The sequence below is a fragment of the Apodemus sylvaticus genome, chromosome 6, assembly GCF_947179515.1.
Source record: "Apodemus sylvaticus chromosome 6, mApoSyl1.1, whole genome shotgun sequence".
In the NCBI taxonomy this organism is placed as follows: Eukaryota; Metazoa; Chordata; class Mammalia; order Rodentia; family Muridae; genus Apodemus; species Apodemus sylvaticus.
In genome coordinates this window covers 52,785,895-52,804,794 of record NC_067477.1, presented here as the reverse complement: position 1 = coordinate 52,804,794, position 18,900 = coordinate 52,785,895, and the positions used below count along the sequence as shown (strand labels likewise).

Genomic DNA, 18,900 nt, shown 5'->3' with positions numbered 1-18,900 from the left:
TCTCAGGGTTCAGTGTGCTCAAATACCCTGCAACAGTGAGCTGCCACGTGGGCGCTGTGAATTGAATTTGGATTCTTGAAAGAGCAGTCAGGGCTCCCAGCCACTAAGACATCATCTCTCCAGCTCCTCAGTAGAAGTTTTAATGGGAATAAAATATCGTAACACCAAGAGACATTAAAATATTTTAATATTAATATACATTTTTATTTTACCAGAAAGACAAAAAATTTATATATCAGTATTTAACAAAAAAGTCCTATTGACATAAATATCAAATATTTTCAAAGAGATTAACTAACATATTTCAACAAATTTTCACTAATATTTTGGGACATACAATACAGACCCAAATGGAGTAAGGATTGCTTCTATCATGATAGTTATTTTGTGAGATATATAAATATAAAGAAAAAATATATATAAAGAAAAATGTGTCTGTGTGTGTACACACACACACACAAACACACACACATCACACACACATTTTTTGTTGTTTTTTTTTTTTTTTCAAGACAGGGTTTCTCTGTAGCCCCTGGCTGTCCTGGAACTCACTCTGTAGACCAGGCTAGCCTCAAACTCAGAAATCTGCTTGCCTCTGCCTCCCAAGTGCTGGGATTAAAGGCGTGCACCACCACCGCCTGGCTCTTGTGTTTTATATTTTGTAACTTTATTTTTTCACAGCTTAATGTATATGCACAGGTCTCACAGTTGGTGAAAGAAAACCAATGCACACTTCTCTTACCACATCTAAAAGGAAAGGATTCTCATTGTAGTCATAAAAACAATCTTAATGTAATGTTTGTATCACTGACGTCTTAGAACAGAAAAGTACTACATGCAGTTTGTTTCTTTTGGAATCAGTTGTTATATAGGAGGCCATTAGGGTTTGTTTTTTCTAATTTCTGAATGTTTTAATACGCCCAGCCCAAGTGTTGAATAACTGTCTCATCTATTTACCTGGGATATGCTGACCTTGAATTGAAGCCCAAAATATGTATCCTTTTAAACTAATGAATTAGAGAGCTTAATAAAAATGTAAGCACCAAGGGCGGCAGTGAAGAGAGAAAAAAAAAAGCAAGAAAAGGTTTTCTATCTGCATGCACATCCCTCTCATACATCCATCACAGTGTTGGTGGGAAAACAAAGATTAACCCTGAGAGAACTCTCGGGAGAGGGCAGATGAGGTCTCCCCAAGTGCTGGCTATTTCCACGGCCAGGTTGCCAGTTTCTCCACTCACATTTCTATTTTCCAACTCTTTGAATTGTAATACACACTTCACTAGCTAAAACACACACATACACAATATGGTACTACACACACATACATACAGTATACTCAGTAATATGGCACAATACACACATGCACATGTGCACACAAGTGTGCACAAGCACACACAGTATGGCACTTGGCACCAACTCAACATGTTAGTGAAATAAATATGAAGACTATAAGGCACTTTCGCGGTCTACAAAAGTGAATGCCTCCAAGTTAGATATTAACCAAAAATGGAGAAATGTCCCCCCAAAGCTTATAGGAATTCTGAAAACCCAAGTAGATATGAATCATTAGTAATCTTGGCCTACATCCTGGGACCCTTTGTGTGACCAAGCCTGAGTTGTAAAACACATAAAATGACACAGTGACTCAGCCAGTCAGGATCTTAAACTGCACATATAGCAATCAGTCCTTTTAGGGACTTCATTTCTCAGCCACAGAAAACTGTAGTGCAGGCAACACGCACACCGCACACTGCTCTGCACTTGGAGTGATGGTGCCACACTGCGGGACTGCAGCTACAGACTGAGTTGTTTCTATGCTACGTACAAATGTGAAATTTCATTTATTTTCTTGAAATCAAGCATTTTCATTTTCTAAATAAGTAGTTATTTAGAAAAAGGAAACATATTACAAATCCAAACATTTATTTAGGACACTCCATCTTTTATGTTGTCCTTCCAAACATCCCAAAGACTGAGGTGGGTTGGTGTAAGTCTCTAATAAACTTGAAGTTTCAAAACAGGTAGTGATACACTACATTTCTTTGTTCACAAGAATATGGACCTGAAATTTTTTTAAAAATTACTATTATCTACTATATCCTGTTAATAGGTCATTGTTTATAGCCTTAAAGGCATGGTTTTAAAATTGTTTTCTTAAATTATAATTTTAGAACACGCCCGGTAGACCCTTGCTGCTGGCGTAGGGACTGTAGAGCAAGCACAGCACCCTCTGTCGCTCATAACTTAAACCTTTGTTGTACTTCCTCTGCTATCATTCTAGAAATTGCCAGGGAGGAAGTGGCAGCAGGCGAAGGTGCATTTCTCACATGAAGAACGCGATCTCCAATCTTGCCAGTTCCTCCATCAAACACAAAGTCTTCTACCAGATTTCCGTCTCTGTCCAGGGCCTGGGCTCGTACCCCCGCAGGACCTCTGCAAAAGCAAAAGCAAAGTGCTGATCATCTGAGCCAGAGAGAGGACAGCCTACACGCTTCCACAGCGCTCCTAAAGCAACTAAGTTTTTATCCTACAGGCAGTTATGTGGAAACCCACTTAACTCATGTTTGCTGTGGATGGGACTCTGCAGGATGACTATTAAGTAACAGTGTAACAAATACTACCACATAAACACCCAGGCAATTCATTACTTACAGTAAATAACTGTTCTTCCCAAAGTATCAGGCAAATGCATATTTAATTGGAATAGATGCTTTTATTAAAAACATAAGCTTACTCTAGAACTCAATCAGTAGCAATCATATAAATCAGAGGCTGCAGCAGACTTTTCATAAAGCAATGGGTAGGAGCTGACTCCAGCTGCACACTCTATCTACGGTATTGTTTTTTCAAATTTTGTTTTGATAAACTATTATTAAAATTTATGGAGGAAAAACTAGTATACTCTTAAGTTGAAAATTTTAATTTCTTAACATTTTAACCTCCAATATAAGGAAAACCTCCAATTAATTATAAGAAGATGGCAAGTACAAAAAAAATGAATTCAGAAACATGTTAATATTGTAGTGAATCAACTCAAGTACTGCTTTTTGAGTTTTTTTTTTTTTTTTTTTTTTTTTTTTTTTTTTGAGTCGGGGTCTAAGTATGTAGCCCTGGCTATCCTGGAACTTAGACTCACAGAGATCCACCTGCCTCTGCCTCCTGAGGGCTTAGACTCAGTCATGAGGCCAGCTTTATGTTTTAATTTTTTTTTTAAATAGGGTCTCATGCAGCTGAGGACACAATGAAGCCAGGCAATCATGAACAGTTTTTACAGATTCTGCAGCAACGCAGATAAAAATCTGAGGACACAGAGAGCAGCATGATAACACTGTCCTTAGAAGCCAGGCTGGCTGAGTAAGGACAAGGACAAGATTAGCTACTATGACCATGCACTTCAGTACTGGGATCATCTCCTATCTCCTTACAACTGCTGAGGGGCTGCTGTGGGCCTAAGCGGCCTCAGAGGAGCACCAAGAGACTGAAGCATTCAGTGGCACTGCTCACCCACAGAGCTAATAATCCCAAGTGTAAGAAAGTGCGAGCCTGCCGGGCGGTGGTGGCACACGCCTGTAATCCCAGCACTCTGGGAGGCAGAGGCAGGCGGATCTCGGAGTTCGAGGCTAGCCTGATCTACAGAGTGCGTTCCAGGACAGCCAGGGCTACACAAAGAAACCCTGTCTCGAAAAAACCAAATCCAAAAAAACCAAAAAAAAAAAAAAAAAAAAAAAGAAAGTGCACGCCCGTGAAAGGTGAATGTGCAAGTGGCTCCAAAGAACCAGGCTGTGCTTGATGAGCATCAGATACAGCAGCCGAGTGCAGGAAAGATGGCACTGAAATGAACACTTCCGAGGACAAAGACACACAGTAAGGTGGGTCCTCCTTTGCAATCTGAATAGCTTATTAACTCAGCAGTAGTACTCCTTGATTTACTTAGCAAAGAATGCGGCTGCTGGTCCAAGTGCCCGTGGTCTTGTCTTGTCCCTGTCTTCCAGGATACAGTCACTAGTGCTCAGTCCTCTGGGTAAAGTCACTTTGCTCAGTGCAGAGCTTCTATATTCCTCATTACTGCTAAGCATGTTGGAGTTAACACTGATTAACCACAGCAATATCTACAGTTATTTCCCACATAAAGATAAATTTCCTCTCAATACCTTTGGCCTAAGTGTCCAAAATCTGTAACTCAAACTAAAAATAAAACACTACGCTTTTCTTAAGATCTGACTCCAGTGCACACTAGCATTGACTGCCCAAACTACCAAACTCCTCATGTTTCGGTTTCAGCATCTTAGGAAGCCCTATGTTCTCTCCTACATAGTACAGTTATGTGTAGCCTTTCCTTTCACAGGACTTCAGCCTGAGGTAAACACTGTAAAATGAAACCTTAGAAAAGATAAACCAAAACTGCCTCGAGGGCAGACAATGTCTTGCATAACACCCATCTCACCTCCACGTCTAGACTAGAGTGTTACAGTTTATAGGCATTCAATAAGCTATGCACTATATTTTTAACATTTTTAAAGCAAAACTAAAGGAATGATTTAGCAAACTAAGAACTGTGGATTCAATTCTATTAAATACAGTGCTTGCTATGTGTAGCTGGGATAATGGCAAGGTGCATCCTGAATGCTAAAATATGTCCAGAAACAACAGCAGCTGAACACACAGCAGAGCAAACTCTTCCTCCGAGATAGCCTGTACTGCAGTAGGTCACATGACAGATACTGTATTGTGGCTGGAAAAAAAGCTATGAAAAGTTGTAACCAACATCTTTGACTGGTCCTAAATAGTGCTTATAAATAGTGCTCATGTTGGGAGCTACTCCAATCTAAATGTGAAAACTATGTTTATTAATAAAGTGGCACACACTTAGTATTGACAATATTCAGCCTATATCAACTAAACTGGCTTTAACTTTTTACTATATGATTTACAGACAGGGCAGGGTGAGAAAGCAGTGTCAGGGGAGACTGAGATTCAAGTAGGATCAATCATACCTGGTCCACTTTTATAAATTAGCTTCTCTGATAATTTATACATTTAAAGTCTCATACCCTTACATTCGAATTCCCAAAAATGGACAGACAAAATTCCTTAGTATATTTTGGTGCCAAGGGCTATTTTTTTTAGATTCCTTTTTTACTAAGAGACCCTCAGTTGTTCCAGGCATAGCAGTGCATGCCTTTAATCTCAGCATTTGGGAGGCAGAGGCAGGAAGGTCTCTCTGAATTCAAGGGTCTATACAGGTCTCTATTCCAGACAGGGCTACATAGTTAGAACCTTTCTTAATATAAAAATAAATAAAATAAAAAGAATACCTTAGAGTCTAACTTACTATTTTATTTCCCCTGGGGGGAAATTAAAATAAAGTTCCTTATGCTATATTATCTTGTTTTTGTGTGATGGACATATACAATTTTCAAATTTCACTGAGCACTTTTTATTGTATGTAAACATTTTATTGCATGTAAGTCAAACATCAATTCAAAACATAAACTCAGCACTGGAGAGATGGCTCAGAGGTTAAAAGCAATAGCTGCTCTTCCAGAGGTCCTGAGTTCAATTCCCATCAACCACATGAAGGCTCACAACCATCTATAATGAGAGCTGGTACCCTCTTCTGGCCTGCAGGCAAACATGCAGGCAGAACACTGTACACATAATAAATACATTTAAAAAACCAAAACAAATATAAGCCCATTGGGAAGAATGTAAGATAGGGAGAAGGACTGCAAAATGCCACCTTCTGAGCATAGCACAGCCAAAGCCATTGCAATAACAGCTCGCTGCAATGTGGTTGCCTGCACTGGGCCTGCACAGGAACAAGCCTGATAATAGTCAGGTATAAATGGGGGCTCCACCCCTCACGCTGACCTAGTCACTACTGATAAATTCTGGGGGCAGTCGTGAGCCTACAAGGTTCCAAAGAGTTCTGAAGCAAAGAGTTCTGAAACAAAGAGTTTCTAAGTCAGCTCTGACTAAACTCAGTAAGTCACAAAACAAAACAGAAACCATAGTCTGAAAAAGGGGGTTGATAGGAATGGAAGGGAGGCAAAGAAAGTGTGAGTAGGGAAAAAGTCATCAGAATGTACTGTATGCATGTATGAAATTGTTAAAAAATGAACTTAATAAATAGACAAGGAACATCTGTAACCCAGGCCTCTTGCTTTAGGGCAGCATCAGCACCAGCTCCTTTTGGCAAACAGGTTTCCCGTTTCTTCTGTTGGGGTATACGGTACCCACTGCATTCCCTCTGTGTCAGTCGTACGTGTATGTATATCAAGAATGTTTCTTACATTTTCTCTTTAATTTTGTAGTGTGAGTTACCTAATTCTCTAGACTAGTAGTTCTCAACTAAGTGAAATCCTGCCCCCTAGAGGATATTGGCAATATAATGGAGACATTTTTTGGATTATTACAAATGGGTTCATGGGTAAAGCCCAGGAGTGCTATTAAACACCCTGCAATAAGCTAGAGAGGCCTCACAGCAAAGAATTATCTAGTGCAAATGCCAACAGCACCAACTTACAGAGGTATCTTGTTTTTGCATTTTATAACATAGTATAGTTTCCATTCTTGCTTGAAATTTTACTTTTGAATTCCTTAATAAAACATTTAACAAAACGATACGTGAGGAAAGGGGGATCATTGCCTATATGACTTCATCTTTTTACTTCCTTACAGCCCTAACAGACTCAGTAACAGTAACATATGACTGGTGACATATTAATCAGAAAAGAATGGGAGGAGCTTAGAATTAGCATAAGGACCTTAGTGACAATCATGTAACATTTGTATACCTCATGTATGTACCTGACAGATAATAACTTGACATTCCAGTTTAATGCATAATACTAAAAAAATGTTTCCAGTGCTTTGCTAAGCAATAAGAATCAAGATGATTGACCTTCAGTAGCTACTGATACCTTCGGGTACCATGTTAGAGTAATACAGCCCTCCACGTGTGGCCTCTATTAACCTGCTGTTCCTCTGCAGTGCTGGAGGCTAACTCAGGACCTCTGGTATGGACGATCTGTTAGATTTCACTATCTAACACTTCTATGCTTATGACACATTATTGACAGGACATTTATGGTCTGAATACACTGGGTTGCATGACAAGACAGGCAGGACTGAAGCTTGAAGCTGTGAAAAGTTTTATTGATCTTAAGTATTTCAGGCATATAATAAGATATCAATAACAACAGATATATTCTAATGAAAACTGGAAATAATAAAAAAGAATAAATAAAAATTAATTTAAAAAATAGAAAGAAGCCTCCATGGTATTTGCAGATCCTGACCTTCCTTCCCTAGAGGTAGCCACTTTTCTGAATCAGGTATTTATTAGTTTTATGATTGCTTTTTATTTTCACAGTGATCTATAAATAATATGTGCTATTAGGCTTGTTTTTCAACTCACACAAATGATATCAAATATATATTCCTTATTCTTAGTAATTTTCTAAATTTAACAGCTGGAGGAATCTGAAGAAATCAAGAGAAGGAACAAACCGGATCACTAAGCTAGCCACATCAGCATCTCTGTCTCTAAAGAGGAACTCATCTGTGACTGAACTGACTGTCTCCAGGCACATCTGTGAACAGGTTTGCCTCAGGCTCCTCTAAAAGCGTGGTACTGGAATATGAGTAGTGAATGACTGCCCCAGTTTTGATACAGAGTCTCACATGCCCAGCCACCCAAGGAGTGTTAGCAGCAGTAATGCAATCTGATTTAACCAGACTGTTTTCAGATTTAAGGCACTCTAAGTCTGAAACTGTAAACCAGAGAGAATAAAGACTTGGTTTATAAGTGAGCACAAGAAGACAAAGCCTCAATATTTTTATTCCTTCCATTTCAGAAGGTGAGTCGAAGAGACAAAAAAGAAAACACAAACTGCGTTCTTAATAGTCCTTCTAAGGAGTCCATCAGAATGGTCTTGGTTTCAGAATGACACATGAGAGACAGATTTAGAGCAGATGATCCCCCCCCCCATGCCCCTTAAGGGAGACAGCTGACATGACTGTCGCTCTCTGCTGATACACAGGGAAGCTCACTGACATATTACACCAGGCTAGTTTCAACAGCTGCTCTAGAGCACCGTGGAGGGAGAAGTTATAATACAGTACAAGTACCTCAAATACACTGTGGATTAGGCCTAACAACTGGCATGGGCACTAAAAATATCTCCAAGGAGGACTAATACATAGGCTTGACAAATTCAGGAGAATCTACACATCAAGTCTAGAAAGTCTTTAATCCCAAGAAGAAAACACCAACGAAGTTTTCCTGACACCCCTGAACAAGGATTTAGAGCGACTACAGCCAGGCTACACCCTACTTCTGTCCTACAAGCAGAGTCGAAGTGGACAGAGGCACAAGCAGAGGGGCACTGGGGAGATCCCTCAGTGACTAAGAGGGTGCACTGCCCGAATCTGGGTTTGATTCCCAGCACCCACTGTGGGCAGCTTACAACTCCTACAGCGCCAGTTCCATAGAGTCCAATGCCTCTGGTCTCAAATGCATACACCCACCTCTCCACAGACATACAATTAAAAATAAAATAAAAACAATTTAAGCTGAGAAGATGAAAGGCAAGAAGTATGTATCTGAAGGGTTTTTAAGACTCAGTCAAGGTGGCACACACCTTTAACTCCAGCACAGAAGGAGGCAAAGGAAGCAGGGCTCTGAATGTTCCCGGACAGTCAGGGCTATACAAAGAAACCCTGTCTCAAAACAAAACCAGCAGAAAATGGACAGATGATTATGAGGAACTACCGGCTACGATACGGTTGTGCAGGAGGGACAGAAGTCTCTGGGGAGCAGGGCAAGGGTTCCGAGGCTGAGCCATCTGAGACAGCTGTCACCAGCGGGGCCTCCCTCTCACATTCCCTCCCTCACCACTTTTCCTTACCGAAGGACGTCGCTGATGGTAATTTCAGGAATGAATTTTTGAAGATGCTTCACTGTTTCACTGAGAAAACAGGCTTTATATATTTCATTAGCTCCGTAAGAGAAATTCTGAAGCACCAGTTTAATGAAACCGCTAAGAATGAAGGAAAAAAAAAAACCCTTATGAGACAGGAATCTTTTATTATTATAAAATATCTATACCTTTTATAAAAAGTCAGAAAAAGTTACACAGTAAAGAAACTTTTGGCTAATATAAGGAGAGGAATTCATTCATACTCAAAATGTATAAGGAATGCGATTTCAGAATGGCAGCCTATGACGCCTGCCAATGCTAATAAGGCTTTCTAATGCTTCCAAAGGCATCTTTAAAACAGCGGAACACCTATCCTAGTTTAGGCTGGCAGAGACACAATATTCTAGTAGCAGTTCTTGAGTGAGATTCTGTACACATATTAAAAAGTTCAACCTAATCCTGTTACAGAATCTGCAGAGGGTAAAACCCATATATAATTTAAAATGTTTTCCAGTAGTTTTATATAAAATACTCTGAGGAGAAAGATTGCTAAAAAGACCAGAGGGCTGGGAAAAGGCTCATTTAGTAACATGTTTGCCGTGTAAACATGGGGGGGGGGGGACTCCCTGGGTTTGCTGGCCAGCTAGTCTGGTGGAATAAATAAGCTCCTAGTTGAATAAATAAGCTCCTAGTTGAATATGTCTCAAAAAAGTAGCTAATGACTTAGGAAGACACCTTGTTGGCAATTCCTCTAGACTCTGCCCAACATCTACCTAGCAGCAGCTTACAACACCACACCTGCCAGTACAAGCCAAACCTGCTCTTCCTCTCTTCTCTCTCTCTCTCTCTCTCAACTCCTCTCTTCCTCCCTTTCCTTTCCCTTCCCCCACTAACTAAACTTCCTTTTGTACTAGAGCTATGGCATGGTAGTGACTCCTCAGGGGAACACCTTGGCCAGGCCCACTGAGATGCTCCCTCATCCCTGCATTATAACACCATTTTATAATGTACAGCACACCTGACATCAAAGTATGGCCTAGACATACACATACATGTGGTGCACCCATACACATGTGCACACTGGAAAAAAACAAACAGAATACTTCATAAGGCTATTTCTTAGGACAGTATCATATATAGCATCAACCTTAGTTTTACACACACACACACACACACACACACACAAGCACATGCACCATCTCATCAGTAATTTTTATCCAACAGCTTACAAAACAACGGTGACTAGCTTGAAATGATCTTTTCAAAGTTGTTTTGGGTCTTTTAGCAATATTTAGCTAAGACATTATTACCCTGGTTCATCAAAATCTTTTTGAGGTACTTAAATATTACACTTGGTGTGAAACATAATCCAGAGAGGGGGAAACCCTAGTTAGTATGTACAAGGTTCTGCCTTCAATTCTTAGCATCAAAACCAAATAATCAAATTTATGCTTATTAAAGATCTTAATTTGGAATAATAAATGAAAGTAACAATCACATATATAAAGGCCTAATCTATCAGAATATCAAAAACTTCTGGAGTTAAAAAAGCAAGCACATAAAATCTTCTTAAAGGTAACATTATTACCTTTTGAGAATTACTTCCATGACATCTCTGGCATCGAAGTCAAAGGGTCTGTAACCTTCCCGTTTAAAGGCAAGCACTGCATTAGGACCTAGCCAAATAGAGCCATCCAACCTGGGTGTAAAGTGAACTCCTAGGAAAGGAAACCGGCTGTCCGGGACCTGCAGACTCAACACAGCAAAGGCCGGTTAGCAGTTCGCATTGCAGTATCGCACACACAAGCATCTAACTGGTGATGTGAGAGAGCTCCTTCTAGACATCTGCATGCATCATGAGCTGTATTCAGTCAGGATTTTCTATTAACACATGTTGTTTTAAAATGCTAGTGACATTAATATGTATTGTTCCATTTATCCATCTTTCTGGGAAAGGAGGGAAAGAGGTCATGTTATTGGCTCTTTCTCTTATAAGAGTGGTCTGTGACCTGCAGGCAAATCAGGGATGCCTGGGAAAATGTACACATTTCCAGCACAGGCCTGGGGAAGTGAGAAGCAGCAGACAATTCAGTGGCTGGTTCAGCCTGACCTCCTCTCAGGGACTGGTTCATCAGCAGGGTAAGTGCGGGCAGGAAAGATATAAATTCACTTGATGAGTGCCAAGACAGAAGTATCATTACCTACCGGATAAATATTTCCTTTTACAAGGTAACCCTTTTCTGGCTTTAAGACCAGGTAATCTCCCCGGAATGGGACAATTTGAGGGTCAGGATTGCAGCCACTCAACTCCGAAATACGGTCTGAGTAAAGACCGGCACATGTCACAACATATCGACACCGAATTTCCTTTCCCTGGTACAAATTAAAGAAGCATGGTTAGTTTCTAAATATGAGAATGAAAATGTGGCAGTCCTTGTCTATGTGTAAAACCTTAAAAACCCAAAACTCTCCAACTGAATGCAGAATTAACAGAGGTTGCAATATGGGAGGTGGGTAAAGGAAGGTGGGGCTTTATCCACAGCTATCTGCATGTATAAAAACACCGCACTGGATCCCATCATATAGTTGATATATGCTAATTAAGACACTTTTCCAGGGGCTGGGGTGGCAGGCATTCTTACTGTATAGCCCTGGCTAACCTAGGCTACACACACACACACACACACACACACACACACACACACACACACACACACACGATTGCATAAAAGAATAGGTGGGGGGGGGGGAAGAGATGCCAAAAAAAAAAAAGGATAAACACAGTTTTTTTCTAAAAGAACAAATTCAATGTAACTATCAGCAAAACTGGATTCTTTTGTAAAATGTACAAAAAATGAATTTGAAGCTACATATGGTGGTCAATTCCTATAATTCCAGAACTTGAATGGCTAAAACAGAAATGAGTTCAAGGCCAGTCGGAACTACACCCCAAACACTAGACCAGCCAGGCCTATTTAATGAGCAAGATCTTATCTCAGACAATTAAAACATTGTTTTGAAATGGAGTTAGGATTTAAATGTTAAACCTATGACTACAGACTACAGAAGATGCTATGCTCCCTGACACTGGCTTTGGTGATGGTTTTTGTAGAAGGGGCACCACAGACACAAGTAAAAGAAGCAAAAATGAACAAGTAGACTACACTGGACTCACAGTTTCTGCACTGCAAAGGAAAAGGTATAGCAAGCCACACACCTGCCAAGGGCCAATACCTAATACATAGAAGGAGCTCAAGAACTCAGTGGCCAGAAAGAAAATGATCCAATTTAAACTGGAGCAGGGTAGTGGAGGCACACCTGCTCCTACCTTCTCAAGTGCCTGTAATCCCAGCACTTGAGAAGTGGAAGCAGGAGGATCTTTATGAGTTTAAGGCCAGCCTGGTCTACAGAGTTAGTTCCATGACAGCCAGGGGGCACAAAGAAAACCTATGACAAAACAAACAAAACCAGGGAACAGACCTGAATAGCCTCCTTTCAAACACACACATAAATTACCAACAGGTGCTGAGGAAGGTGCTTGACACCAGAATCATCAGAGAAGTGCATGTTGAAACTCTTGGGACAGGCACAGTGGTGCATGCCTTTAACCCAGCATTGGAGAGGCAGAGGCAGGAGGACCTGGTCTGCATAGGAAGCTCTGTTCTACAAAGCTTCCAAACCCAAACCAGACCAAACAGCCAGCCAGCCTCAGGATAGCCTCTCATACTTGTTGGGAAATAAATCATTTATCTATGTATTATCCAATTATTTTTTATCATTATTATCACGGACTAAATAATGCTTTTCCAAAATTCTGATGTTCAAGTTGTATCCCCATTAAAGAGGCAGTTAAGGTTAGATGAGGTCCCACGGCTCGCCCACCTTTGGCCCGATAGGATGAATACGACGCAAGATCAGATACATTAGGACAAGCCACTTATTCCACCGGGCACCCTGGAAGCCCTAGGCTCAGCCCCCAGCACCTCAAAAGCAGTAACACATGAAACTAGGAAGAAAGGCCGCACCAGAAACTAACCCTGACCACACCTTGCTATTGGCCTTCTAGATCCTAAAGTATGAGAAAATAACTGTTGTTCAGGTCACCCAGTTTGTGAGGTGTCTTCATGGTAGCCTCTCCTATTTACCCATTGTCTAACACCAGGTCTCTCAACCTCAGCACCACTGCCATTGAAGCAGGATTCTCCTTTCCTGGGAGCCAGGGAGGCTGTTTCCTAAACTAGAGGGTGCTTATCAGCACCCTGGACTGCACCGTCCACATGCCAGTCATGACCCCTTCATCCAGTTCTCACACAATCAACAACGTCTCCAGGCACTGGTGCTGTCCCCTGGGAATCAAAATAATCTCAAGTTGGGACTATTAATCTAATATAAGATGTTTAAAGTGATCACTCTTATATCTCAGCACTTAAGGGTCTAAGAGTAGATGTATAATTCATAATGAACTCCTCTCAAAGACAATACTTTTAAATGACTTTTAAAATCTGTATTGGAGGGTAAGCATGTTTCATTCACATAAGGAATAATTATATCTTATTTGATGAAAACATAGCAGTTTAGCCCCTCTCCATTTTTATTTGTCAAACCTAAGTATGGTTTAACAGAGGCGTGTCATCCTGCATCTGCTGAGCAGTGATGGTACACAGCTTCAGTGTCCACGTCAGCAACTGGCTTCTCAGACTGCCAGGAGGCCTGTGCTGACACCTGATGGTACAGTGTCCTATGGTTCTCACTTTAGACTATGGAGACCAGAGGAAAACAATCTCCCTCTGCATGACCCGCGCACTCCTCCCCGAGTCTCCGAGTTAGTAGTTCATCGGTGAATGTACAGCAGCGTGATAAAGTACCTATCAGCTGGCTGGAGCGGTGGCTCAGTGTTTAAGAGAACTGACTGTTCTTGCAGAGGATCTAGGTTCAGTTCCCACACCCACATGGTGACTCACAGTTTTCCTCGCAACTCCAGTTCCAGGGATTCACTGCCACTACAGTCTTAGAGGGCACCAGGAACACACACCATGCACAGACACACATGCAGGCAAACACCCGCACCCATAAGATAAATATTATTTAAATATCCCAAAGACATGCAAGAGGGGGGCCTGACTGGAAGACAAGGTAAGCAGAAGGGCGTGGATGTGATACAAATGCTACAATGAAGCCCGCTACCGTGTGTACTTAATACATGCTAACAAAAGACATTTAAACAAACATGTGGTAGCTGGCTCCAAGGAAGCACAATTGAGGTTGTGCTGATTCTCACATGTATACACATGCACACACATGCATCTGTACACCCCTGAACATGTATAGCAATCATTCAATAATTCAGCTTAACAAGTGTGAAAAGAGCCCATGGATCTTTACCTTACTATTCTTGACAGCAATCGGATATTTCATCCCTGGCAGAGAGAAAAAAAGAATTAGTGAAACTTTTATTTGAGCAAAAGAAAGCTGTCATTATTTAAAATATTATGCCAGTGATAAATTTAAGTGACTGTCTTAATTATATTTTAATTTTCATTCTGAAACTTTTTACCAAGTAAGAAGACTAAAGCAATTCATATTTGACAAAATATAAAATGCTGGGAAGTTTTAGGATGGAATTTTAAAATTAATTTAACTAACACACATTCTCTAGCTTACTCTAGCACAGAAATACCATCATAAATGAATTTAATCTAGCCCACAAAACTAAAGCACGGGGTGCTAAACATAAGTGAGTCCAAGTATTGGTAACCTGATTCTTTGCAGTCTGGGTTGTTCAGAAAAACAAAAGTTTTCACAATACAAAAAATTCCAACAATGCACTGACCATTTAAGACATTTGTTTACACTTACTGATAAGATATTAACACCCTAGAAAGCATACCTATGGAAAAAAGGATTGTTATCTACCTATATTGTGAATTTGACTCACTCTGCTCCCCACATACAACAATTTAATATATTTGCTCATTTGCTTCTTGACTACAGAAGGATGCTGGGCAAGTGACTCATACAATCTGGACCTCCCTTAAAACCTGCTGAGGAAGAACCGGATTCTCCCACAAATTTCCTCTCAGCAAACAGAAATGTGCATCCCAAAGCAGAATAAAGCAGGCTTTAGCTACAGTCTAAATGGGGGGCCCAGGAGGTTAGACTCAGAATGGCTGAGTCTTTTTATAATACTGGTCTACCGTTTAAAATCTGAGTGTGTCCAAGATAGCCAACCACTTACTAGTTCCGAAGACATATCCCCTGCCAGTCTGACTCAAGAAGTCTAGATGGTGCTAGTATTTATAGCAAGCACTGCTGAGGGAACTGTCTGGAGGCCAACTGTACATAACAGCCTTGGCTATTTAGATTTCAGAGCCAGACAAATGTTTATTCAGTGCCCAGCTCCATCAGCACACAAAAATCTAGGAATTGTCCCCAGACAGGGAAAATTCTATTTCATTTTTAATTAACACAAATATTATGTAAAGAGAGAGACAGCTTACCATCCTTACTTCTTGAAGGATTTTCTTTAGCTATTTCAATATCTTTTACCTCAAAATCTTTCAAGATAGAGCCACCTGCTTCTTGGAAATCCTGGGCAAATGACAAAGCCACCTGTTGGTAGTTCACAATGCCAGTGTATGGACAATCAATGGCCATCAGACCCTAGAATAGATGTAAAAAAGGCAAATGATGCAGTCAAGAATCAACAAGGCTTGTTTGCATTTCTATATTTGTTTATTTTGATGGGTAACACACATTATTCTTGATTGCCAAAAATCTGACACTGTCTTTAAAAAGTAACAGAAAATTTGCTATTATATGTCTAAATTTGGTCATACACACACACACACATACACACACATGTATGTATATATGCATATGTGTGTTCATGACCAAATTTATGCATATATATTTATGTATGCATATGTGTGTGTGTGTGTGTGTCTATTAGAGGACAGAAACAATACTAGTTAAATTAGAATGACTCATAACCAGGAAACAATTTTTCTTCATTTTTTTTAAAATAAAGGTGCTTGATTTTCAAAGTTGCCCCAGGTTGCCACCCTTGTTTTTAAGGCTTTTTCATTATTTCAGGGCAGTTCATTTCTCTCTGAGGTGACTCATATCTGATTCTGAGTTGAAGTCTCCAAATGTTTCAATAGACCCCGAGGAGACCTTTGCAGCGATGTACACACCACTCACTCACAGCCAGGGAAACGCAGCTGCTCTGCCTCCCTCCCACACTGAAGCCAGGCACCGCTAGGATCTGCTGCAGGCCCTCTCTTTGAGACCATAGACAGGGCATGGGAATGTTACATGACTGATTCAGCTTCATGCACATAATAAGAGAAAAGAACAGCCTGGCTTTGTTGATTTCTCTGTGTCACTGAAGGCATGAATTTAGATCTAAATCCATGATTATTTTATTATTTATTCATTTATTTTGGAATACATGTGAATATGTCATTGGCCTTTCCATTACTGAAGAAAAGAAAAAGAACAGTATATCTCACAGCAATACTGAGCGTGTTTTGGTGCCAAACCTTACACATCAGTTACCCCATCATTTTCCCTGAGAAGGTAACTAGTTCTCAGAGCACTAATGTCTGGAGCTGCGTGCAACTAGTCATTTTTTAAGAAAAAATTTTTTTTGTTTGGGCAACATAGAATTGTTAACTTTAAAAACATTTCAGTGGTATATTGGCCCCACTCCTCCCCCTCCGTCGATGTTTCTAGCCGCCCAGGTTGGACCAAGGGCTCACAAAACATAGAACATGTGTCCAGCCTCTCCATTTACATCACCAGGCTTGATTCTAGAACACGAGCCTTTGTCACAGTTAGAAAAGCGCTCCTATTTTGATATAGTGGACACATGTGAGACTTATTGCTCAACAATCCATACAAGTTAACAGCTATACTCAGTCTTAACCTATAGAAAGGCTTCTGGGTGCAGCAGCCTTAGAAGGTAATGTATCAAGAGTCTGACCCATCACTTCCTCACTGAGCACAAAAAACTGTGACAAGGGAAGGACAGAAACGCTCTGCAAGTGTGCCTCATTCGGAATCATCAGCTCTTTACCGCCCAAGCACCCTCCTCCTCACACTGTGCTCCTCTAGCTGCACACAAACCACTCCAGGACTTCCTGAGTGAATAAACATTTGAGGCGTGTTTTTAAAACTACTGTCTTTGTATCTTCAGAACTCTAGAGTCTCCCTTCTGTTCTTCAACTTCTAGTCTTGAATTTACTCCTTTTTATTAAGTGTTGGTGTCCCTAAGTAAACGTGCATAGAAGATACAAAACAAGCCATGATGGCCAAGCCGCCCAGTTCCCAGGTCCAGGCCTGACTGTAGCACAGTCAGCTGAGATGGGGCATGTAGACAGACTCACTGCCCCTCAGCCTGGGGCTGGCCATGTGCTTTCTACATGAGCAGATGACAGCTTGAAAAAATAATGCAAGTGCAGGTCAAACAGCTAGGAAAGAGCCAGGCCAGTGGGTCAAGGAAAGTTGGAGGCTAAACTCAGTAACAACATAAAGGAGCAAAACCATGTGGTTGACCTCTTGTGCTAAAAGAAAAGACCCAGGGGTGAGACCCGAAGTCAGCAGTACCTCAGGGGATTACTCGAGGGCACTGTCAAGAGTTTTTCCTACTTCAAAGTTTACAGATGCAGCTTAAAGTTCGGCAAGATCCTCTCCCTGGGGTTATCCTCTTTTTAAAGGGATATGGAGTAAGAAGTACTTTAGAGTTACCTAATAAACTTCTTTGCAGCAGGCTAGGAAACTCAGAAGGGACTGTGTACCATGAGAACATTCCTGGCTGTGGTGGTGAGGAGGGGAGGAGGTTCCTTTAGGAAATAACCAGACTGCATTTTCCACTGCGCACAGTCACAGTTAATGACCACAGGTGCCATTACAAAGAGCGCAACACTGTGTGGCAGCCTCAGAGGGAGCAAGGTCCGCGCACTTTACAAGTTCTCTATTTACCCGTTTTCGAGGGGTTCACCTCTGGGAAGGCTGCCCACCTTCTTACATTCAGCTAACAGCACCCCTTAGTTGGTACAAATTAGAGAACTAACTTCATCTCAGGAGTTGGCACTCTGTGCTAGACTACACTGTACCTTCTCTATATTTACAACTCCTTTCGGGCAGACAGCCACACTTTATTACACATCAATCTTATCTGCAGGATCTAAAGTATCTGGCACAAAGTAAATAAAGGATCTATCTGCCTTTGCTCAAACAGAAAATAAACCTGTTCTGAGTCCTTTGGGGTAACACACTTAGGGGCTTGGGAGAAGAACCAATTTCTTCTCTCTTTTAAAAATAAGTGTGCACATATATCACTTTTTATTATCAGCACATAGGCTTCATCTGCCTCATTCAAAAGATTTAGAAGATTTAGAACAATCAAAATGTACTAAATCCATTTAAAGCTACAAAACAGCAACGAATTTAGTGTGCTTTCTAAAAACACGTGTTTAGTAAAAGTTAGAGGCTATTATTTCAGACTAAGTATCAAGCCCTGACACACCAAACTGAAATGGTGTCAATCTCATGTTACTAAATTAAATTGCCTATCTAGTCTTCTAAAAACCCAAAAGGCAGAGAAATAACAGCCGACTCTTCAAAATGACCAATTTTAGTGGGTCTGACAAAGTCTCCCTATGCGAAGGGCCAGGAGAGAACACGATATCGCACATGCTGTAAATACTGCCTAATGGAAGGGACAGTAGGATAGAATACAGTCCATTCTACACACACACACTTGCTATCAAAAAGAGGTGCTGCAAGCGGCAGGGGGATTGTCATCTCTTTGTAAATGACACTCCTCTAGTCAACTGGATATTCATAAAGAGGGGAACATACCTTGACCAGTGCTAGATAAAAAACTCAATTCTGAATGAAAGGTGAAATGCACACCTTTTAGAAAACCACATAAGCTATTTGCCAGACAGTGGAACAGGAAAAGGCTTGTCAA

General features: G+C 40.8%; 1 protein-coding gene across 1 annotated transcript in view; it reads right to left on the bottom strand.

The window, feature by feature from the left end:
- Positions 1-1,906: 1,906 nt before the first annotated feature.
- The window catches only part of L2hgdh (L-2-hydroxyglutarate dehydrogenase), a 26,406-nt gene continuing 9,412 nt past the window's right edge, over positions 1,907-18,900 (bottom strand). Inside the window, exons 5-10 of the mRNA XM_052185730.1 lie at positions 15,422-15,584; positions 14,307-14,341; positions 11,130-11,297; positions 10,513-10,670; positions 8,913-9,044; positions 1,907-2,433 (exon numbers count right to left, since the gene is read on the bottom strand). Coding sequence (XP_052041690.1) covers positions 2,238-2,433; positions 8,913-9,044; positions 10,513-10,670; positions 11,130-11,297; positions 14,307-14,341; positions 15,422-15,584 — 852 coding nt within the window. The 3' untranslated portion in view covers positions 1,907-2,237. The remainder of the gene's footprint in view (positions 2,434-8,912; positions 9,045-10,512; positions 10,671-11,129; positions 11,298-14,306; positions 14,342-15,421; positions 15,585-18,900) is intronic.